The 8,822-nt window shown below is 47.4% G+C and overlaps 1 protein-coding gene across 3 annotated transcripts in view; it reads right to left on the reverse strand.

Moving 5' to 3' along the window:
* Positions 1-1,026: 1,026 nt before the first annotated feature.
* LOC144503927 (putative methyltransferase DDB_G0268948) overlaps positions 1,027-8,822 on the reverse strand; it is a 42,029-nt gene continuing 34,233 nt past the window's right edge. For all 3 annotated transcript variants that reach the window (XM_078229059.1, XM_078229060.1, XM_078229061.1), the window contains 3 exons: positions 6,452-6,552; positions 2,680-2,817; positions 1,027-1,358 (listed from right to left, as the gene is read on the reverse strand). In XM_078229059.1, coding sequence (XP_078085185.1) covers positions 1,271-1,358; positions 2,680-2,817; positions 6,452-6,552 — 327 coding nt within the window. In that variant the 3' untranslated portion in view covers positions 1,027-1,270. The remainder of the gene's footprint in view (positions 1,359-2,679; positions 2,818-6,451; positions 6,553-8,822) is intronic.

Consider the following 8,822-nt stretch of genomic DNA (forward strand, 5'->3'; position numbering starts at 1 on the left):
GCCATGATCTTATTGAATGGCAGGGCAGGCTCGAGGGGCTAGATGGCCTACTCCTGCTCCTATTTCTTATGTTCCTATGTTACTGTATGTCTGGACATCTCCTTGAAGTGGCGGTAAGGTTAAACCAATGCCAGAGAAGGGGAGAATTAGCACCACGGAGATTGTTAGGTTTTTATAGGATGTTTTCTTCAAGGTCTATCTCGAGGGAGAGAGACATCACTGATTGTAACATTAGAGTGTTTAGTGGAGTCGGGGTTAGTGTGGGACTGGGAAACAGCACCACAGTGTGGTGTAAATGGGTGGCACGGTGATAGTGGTTAGCACTGCTGCCTCACAGCGCCAGGGAGCTGGGTTCGATTCCCAGCTTGGGTCACCGTCTGTGCGGAGTCCGCACATTCTCCCCGTGTCTGCGTGGGTTTCCTCCGGATGCTCCAGTTTCCTCTGAAAGAAGTGCTGGTTAGGGTGCATTGACCGTGCTAAATTCTCCCTCATTGTACCCAAACAGGCGCCAAAGTGTGGCGACCAGGGGATTTTCACAGTAGCCTCATTGCAGTGTTAATGTACGCCTACTCGTGACACTGATAAATAAACTTTACTTTAAATAGGCACATGGACCTCAGACTAGCTGTACTAGAGAGTGACTTTAAAAAAAGGCGGAATTTTACTGGCATGTCCGCCCGAGGTTTGTACGATCCCGCCCGGGGCCACCGGAGAGTGCCGTTCTCCGAGCCTCGCCTACCCCCAGAATCAGGGCGGGCGTGCCAGTAAAATTCCGGCTGGTTAGGGTGCACTGGACACGCTGAATTCCCCCTCAGTGTATCGGAACAGGTGCCGCAGTGTGGCGACTCGGGGATTTTCACAGTAACTTCATTGCAGTGTGAATGCAAGCCTAGTTGTGACACTGATATGCTTTTCTCCCCAATAGCCTGTACTTGTGGGAAAAGAGAAAGAATGTTGTGTAGAAAACTGTTTGTCACTGCTGAACTGAAACTCATTCACTGCAAGAGACAGAGTCTGACCAACATGAGCTGTTTAACTGAGAGCTGGGTCTTTATTCAGAGCAAACAGATTACGAGCAGCGGCGCTGAATAGATTGTTAAATTCATTGCCCCAGCTCCAGCAATGCACCTAATTTTATTGAGTTTGAAGATCGGCTCCACTTCTGAGTGAGACCCTGTGCTGGGAGAGTCGGAGGGTCTCTCCGTGGACGTTATGTCTGTAGGGCGGCTGTGAAGGATCCTGGGAGGTGGCCTACAAACATCACTCAGATTTACTCCGGTTTACTGGCCAAGACACAAAAATATTTCATACTGAATTCCACAACAGTCTCACTGGACACCCCGAGTGCGTTTAAAAGTCTAGAGAGAGAGAAAGAGAAAATTACAACAACTCAATGAAACAGCATCCTACCCAGGCCCCCATCGCCGTAACTCTGCGCATCTTTGGACACTAAGGGACAATTTAGCATGGCCAATCCACCTAACCTGCACATCTGCCTGTGTGGAGTTTGTACGTTCTCCCCGTGTCTGTGTGGGTTTCCTTCGGATGCTCCAGTTTCCTCCCACAGTAAAAGATGCGTGGGTTAGGTTGATTGGCCATGCTAAATTAATCCTGGTGTCGGGGGATTAGCAGGGTAAATATGAGGGTTTACAGGAATAGGGTCTGGGTGGGATTGTGTTCAGTGCAGACCTAATGGGCTGAATGGCCTCCTTCTGCACTGTCGGGATTCTATGATTCCATGATCTTTGGACACGAATGGACAACCTAGCCTAGCCAATCCCCCTAACCTGCATATCTTTGGACACTAAGGGGCAATTTAGCATGGCCAATCCACCTAACCTGCACATCTTTGGACACTAAGGGGCAATTTAGCATGGCCAATCCACCTAACCTGTATGTTTTTCGAGATTATGGGGCAATTTAGCATGGCCAATCCACATAACCTACACATCTTTGGTAACTAAGGGGGAATTTAGCATGGCCAATCCACCTAACGTACACATCTTTGAACACAAAGGGACAATTTAGTATGGCCAATCCACCTCATCTGCACATCTTTAGACACTAAGGGGCCATTTGGCATTCCCAATCTGCCTAACCTGTACATCTTTGGACACTAGGTGGGTTGGCCATGCGAAATTGCCCCTTAGTGTCCAAAGATGTGCAGGTTAAGTGGATTGGCCATGCTAAATTTCCCTGTGGTATCAGGGGGACTAGCAGGGTAAATACATGGGGTTACGGGGATAGGGTCTTAGTGGGATTGTTGTTGGTGCAGACTCGATGGACCGAATGGCCTCCTTCTGCACTGTAGGGATTCTATGATAATCAGTTATCTATATTAAAATATACCTGCTTACCGATTTGATCAAACTCATCTGTCAGTCCCCAGGATTTAACCGTCTGCATATTTAACCACTTTCTTCAACTTTCCCGAATCGGGGTCATTAATGTGAATTAGGAGCCATGGGGGTGGGGGGGGGTGGGGGAGAGGGGGGAAGACCCTCACCCTCACCCTCACCCTCACCGTCACCCTCACCCTCATCCTCCCTACCAACACTGATCCCTGGCCCAGCCTCTGGGGGATCGTTGGAGCTGGGAGGTCTCAGCTCGCCTCAGTACAATGAAAGGGAAAGCAGACTGGCAGAAAGGACAGTGGTTTCTGTTGATTTTTTTTTGTACCTTTGTTCCACTTTTTCCAGTGAGGCTTTGGCGTTTTCTGGATCTTCCTTCTGGTAGGATTGATACAAAACCGAGGAATTCAGATATCTGATGAACCACGAGATAGATTTCTTCAGCTTAACATAAATGTCTTCGGCCCTGTGTCAAAGAAGACTATTGTTAGCGCAGGACCAAAGCTAGTGTAGGACTTGTAGTGATTGGGTTTCCTGGAGGGTCATGGTGTTCTATATAAGAAGCCTCACAACACCAGGTTAAAGTCCAACAGGTTTATTTGAAATCACAAGCTTTCGGAGCGCTGCTCCTTCATCAGGTGGGTGGAGAGTTGGGTTCACAAACACGGCATATATAGGCAAAGACACAATTGTAAGATAATGGTTGGAATGCGAGTCTTTACAGGTACAGCCAGCGCGAGTGGAGAGAGGGATAATCACAGGTTAAAGAGATGTGTATTGTCTCCAGCCGGGACAGTTGGTGAGATTTTGCAAACCCAGGCAAGTCACGGGGGTTACAGGTAGAGTTTTCTTGAATCCAAGATCCCGGTTGAGGCCGTCCTCATGCGTGCGGAACTTGGCTATCAGTCTCTGTTCGGCGATTCTGTGCTGTCGTGTGTCTTGGAGGCCGCCTTGGAGAATGCTTACTCGAAGATCGGAGGCTGAATACCCTTGACTCTGAAGTATTTCCCGACAGGAAGGGAACACTCCTGCCTGGTGATTGTCGCGTGACCCTTTCTGCTGATCTGCTTTCCTAATCTTTCATTGTACCAGGGAGTCAGGCTAGCTGAGACCTCCCAGCTCCAGTGACCCCCAGAGGCTGGGCCAGGGATCAGTGTTGGAAGGGAGGGAGAGGGTCCCCTCACCTCCGTAGTTCCAACCATTATCTTGCAATTGTGTCTTTGTCTATATATGCCATGTTTGTGAAACCTACCTCTCCACTCACCCGATGAAGGAGCAGCGCTCCGAAAGCTCGTGATTCCAAATAAACCTGTTGGAATTTAAGCTGATGTTGTGAGACTTCTTACTGTGCCCACCCCAGTCCAACGCTGGCATCTCCACATCATGTGTACTATATAAAGTCTAGTACACAAAGGGTTAATGTCAGACTGAGTACAATATCATCCTGTTAGAGATTCCATGAAGTTCCATATCGTGCAGTCAGCCGAGGCCCCAACTTTTCCTTTTGATTTTGGCATGAGGATGAGTATAAGCTATTTTGCTACCGGTATGGTTCAAATGACCCACTAGGGAGCTTTAATCAAAACGAACTTTATTTAAGACCACAGTTAAGTTTTTAAGTTTATTTATTAGTGTCACAAATAGGCTTACATTAACACTGCAATGAAGTTACTGTGAAAACCCCCTAGTCGCCACACTCCGGTGCCTGTTCGGGTACACTGAGGGAGAATTTAGCATGGCCAATGCACCCTAACCAGCACGTCTTCTGAACTGTGGGAGGAAACTGGAGCACCCGGAGGAAACCCACGCAGACACGGGGCAAACGTGCAGACTCCACACAGACAGTGACCCTAGCTGGGAATCAGAGTCAAAGAGTCACAGAGGTTTACAGCATGGAAACAGGCCCTTCGGCCCAACTTGTCCATGCCACCCCTTTCTTAAACCCTAAGCCAGTCCCAATTGCCTGTGTTTGGCCCATATCCCTCTATACCCATCGTACCCATGTAACTGTCTGGATGCTTATTAAAAGACAAAATTGTACCCGCCTCCACTACTACCTCTGGCAGCTTGTTCCAGACACTCACCACCCTCTGTGTGAAGAAATTCCCCTCTGGACACTTTTGTATCTCTCCCCTCTCACCTTAAACCAATGCCCTCTAGTTTTAGACTCCCCTACCTTTGGGAAAAGATATTGACTATCTAGCTGATCTGTGCCCCTCATTATTTTATAGACCTCTATAAGATCACCCCTAAGCCTCCTACGCTCCATCAAACCCAGGTCCCTGGCGCTGTGAGGCAGCAGTGCTAACCACTGTGCCACCCCGGGTCCCTGGCGCTGTGAGGCAGCAGTGCTAACCACTGTGCCACCCCGGGTCCCTGGCGCTGTGAGGCAGCAGTGCTAACCACTGTGCCACCCCGGGTCCCTGGCGCTGTGAGGCAGCAGTGCTAACCACTGTGCCACCCCGGGTCCCTGGCGCTGTGGGGCAGCAGTGCTAACCACTGTGCCACCCCGGGTCCCTGGCGCTGTGGGGCAGCAGTGCTAACCACTGTGCCAAAGAACTAAGACATTGAAATAAATACAGTAGAATTTAAAAATAAATTCCTAAAACACATTCCTGTGCAGTTAAGAAACATATAACTTTTAGTTGAGGATGTTGGTACTCACTATTGATAAGCACATTACATTATAGTACAGAAAGAAATTATTATAAATTAGTTGAGAAATAAATTAAATTAACTAAATAAATGACAGTGACAGGACAGCTGTGGTGTTGCAACTGCGGAATGTGGGAGCTTTTGCACACTGGGACAATCCAGGATAAACACACCTGCAGAAAGTGTAAGCAGCTGGAAGAATTCCAGTATAAGGGAGAGAAGAGTGGGTCTGAGACTAGTATTTTAAACTAAAATAGGGCAATTACGAGGGCATGAACGCAAAACAGGTTAAAGTGAACAGGCAAATGAGGTTCAGGGATAGGTCAATAGAGATGCAGTGGCAGACATTTAGGGAGATATTTCAGAATACACAGAGTAGACACCTTCCAATGAGAAAGAAAAATTCCAAGGGGTCTGTCGGATCCACCATTTGTAGTTAACTAAAGAAGTTAAAGATAGTATCTAAACAAAAAAGCTAAAAGATGGGTGGCAGGTGAGAAGGTTAGACAGAATATAAAAATAACGAAAAGATTAATAGGAGGGGAAAGTTAGGGTATGACAGGATGACGGTTAGAAGACAGATAGTAAGAGTTTCTATCGATGGACACTAAGGGGCAATTTAGCATAGCCAATCTCCCGAACCTAAACATCTTTGGACGCTAAGGGGTAATTTAGTATGGCCAATCCACCTAACCTAACCATCTTTGGACACTAAGGGGCAATTTAGCATGGCCAATCCACCTAATCTAAGCATGTTTGGACGCTAAGGGGCAATTTAGCATGGCCAATCCACCTAACCTAACCATCTTGGGACAGTAAGGGGCAATTTAGCATGGCCAATCCACCTAACCTGACCACCTTTGGACACTAAGGGGCAATTTAGCATGGCCAATCCACCTAACCTGCACATCGTTGGACACTAAGGGGCAATTTAGCATGGCCAATCCCCCTAACCTGCACATCTTTGGACACTAAGGGGCAATTTAGCATGGCCAATCCACCTAACCTGCACATCTTTGGACACTAAGGGGCAATTTAGCATGGCCAATCCACCTAACCTGCACATCGTTGAACACTAAGGGGCAATTTAGCATGGCCAATCCCCCTAACCTAACCATCTTTGGACACTAAGGGGCAATTTAGAATGGCCAATCCACCTAACCTGCACATCGTTGGACACTAAGGGGCAATTTAGCATGGCCAATCCACCTAACCTGCACATCGTTGGACACTAAGGGGCAATTTAGCATGGCCAATCCACCTAACCTGCACATTGTTGGACACTAAGGGGCAATTTAGCATGGCCAATCCACCTAACCTGCACATTGTTGGACACTAAGGGGCAATTTAGCATGGCCAATCCACCTAACTACATACCATGGGGTTTCATGTTTAACGGGAGCTGGTGTTTGGTGTTAACGTTGCCGTGTGTGTTAGATATTTACCTCTCTTTGTCAGGGAATGTGATCGCATCAAATACTTCCTTGTATTCATTCCATACGATTGAATTGACTTCAGTTTCATAGGGTTTTAATATTGTGAACAGCTGGAAATAAAACGTACAATAGAAAGATTCACCACATTGGGTCAGAGGTCTGACGGATATTGCAACAAAGTCAACTCTTATCAAATACATTCCCTTCATTGGAAGCCCAGGGTTTAGCAACTTCTATTGGAACACTGTCCAGAGGAGATTCTGATGTGGAGATGCCGGCGTTGGACTGGGGTAAACACAGTAAGAAGTTTAACAACACCAGGTTAAAGTCCAACAGGTTTATTTGGTAGCAAAAGCCACACAAGCTTTCGAGGCTCTAAGCCCCTTCTTCAGGTGAGTGGGAATTCTGTTCACAAACAGAACTTATAAAGACACAGACTCAATTTACATGAATAATGGTTGGAATGCGAATACTTACAACTAATCCAGTCTTTAAGAAACAAAACAATGGGAGTGGAGAGAGCATCAAGACAGGCTAAAAAGATGTGTATTGTCTCCAGACAAGACAGCCAGTGAAACTCTGCAGGTCCACGCAACTGTGGGAGTTACAAATAGTGTGACATAAACCCAATATCCCGGTTGAGGCCGTCCGCGTGTGTGCGGAACTAAGTTCTTACAGAGGAACTTCTTACAGAGGAGATTCACCAGGATGTTGCCAGTGGTGGGGCATTTGAGCTAAAAGGAGAGACTGGATAGGCTTGGATTGTTTTCTCGAGAGCAGAGAAGGCTGAGGGGGGACATGATTGAGGTGAATAAGAAGGCAAATGGGATGTTGGCCTATATCGCGAGGGGGATAGAATATAAAAGCAGGGATGTCTTGATGCACCTGTACAGGGCATTGGTGAGGCCGCAGCTGGAATACTGTGTGCAGTATTGGTCCCCTTATATGAGGAAGGATATATTGGCATTGGAGGGAGTGCAGAGAAGGTTCACCAGGTTGATACCGGAGATGAGGGGTTTGGATTATGAGGAGAGGCTGAGGAGATTGGGTTTGTACTCGTTGGAGTTTAGAAGGATGAGGGGGGATCTTATGGAGACTTATAAGATAATGCGGGGGCTGGGTAGGGTGGAGGCGGAGAGATTCTTTCCACTTAGTCAGGAAGTTAAAACTAGAGGACACAGCCTCAAAATAAAGGGGGTCGGTTTAAGACAGAGTTGAGGAGGAACTTCTTCTCCCAGAGGGTGGTGAATCTCTGGAATTCTCTGCCCACTGAGGTGGTGGAGGCTACCTCGCTGAATATGTTTAAAGCGCGGATGGATGGATTCCTGATCGGTAAGGGAATTAAGGGTTATGGGGATCAGGCGGGTAAGTGGTACTGATCCACGTCAGATCAGCCATGATCTTATTGAATGGCGGGGCAGGCTCGAGGGGCTAGATGGCCTACTCCTGCTCCTATTTCTTATGTTCTTATGTTCTTATTATACAGAGATGAGGAGGAATTTCTTCAGCCAGAGAATCTGTGGAACTCTTTGCCACAGAAGGCTGTGGAGGCCGGGTCATTGAGTGTCTTTAAGACAGAGATAGATGGGTTCTTGATTAATAAGGGAATCAGGGGGAAAAGGCAGGAGAATGGGGATGAGAAAAATATCAGCCATGATTGAATGGCGGAGCAGACTCGATGGGCCGAGTGGCCTAATTCTGCTCCTATATCTTATGGTCTTATTATGAAGGGTATGGACAGGGCGAATAGGGAGCAGCTGTTCCCCTTGGTCGAGGGGTCAATCATGAGGGGGCACAGTTTTGGGGTGAGGGGCAGGAGATTGAGGGGATTTGAGAAAAAACTTTTTCACTCCGAGGGTGGTGGGAACCTGGAATGCATTGTCTGGGAAGATAGTGGAGGCAGGAAACCTCACAACCTTTAAAAAGTATTTGGAAAAACATTGGAAACATCATAACATTCAAAGATATGGGACAATATGCCAGGGCAGTGATGGCCTAGTGTTATTATCACTGAACTATTAATCCAGAAACTCAGCTAATGTTCTGGGGACCTGGATTCGAATCCCGCCACGGCAGATGGTGGAATTTGGATTCAATAAAAAAATATCTGGAATTAAGAATCTACTGATGACCATGAAACCATTGCCGGAAAAACCCACCTGGTTCACGAATGTCCTTTAGGGAAGGAAATCTGCCGTCCTTACCCGGTCTGGCCTACATGTGACTCCAGAGCCACAGCAATGTGGTTGACTCTCAACTGCCCTCGGGCAACTAGGGATGGGTAATAAATGCTGGCCCAGCCAGCGATGCCCATGGCCCACGAATGAAAAAACAAGGGCTGGAAAATGGGATTCGTGCACCATTGGTGGTAGGTATTGTT

This window comes from Mustelus asterias, chromosome 14 (assembly GCF_964213995.1).
Source record: "Mustelus asterias chromosome 14, sMusAst1.hap1.1, whole genome shotgun sequence".
NCBI lineage: Eukaryota > Metazoa > Chordata > Chondrichthyes > Carcharhiniformes > Triakidae > Mustelus > Mustelus asterias.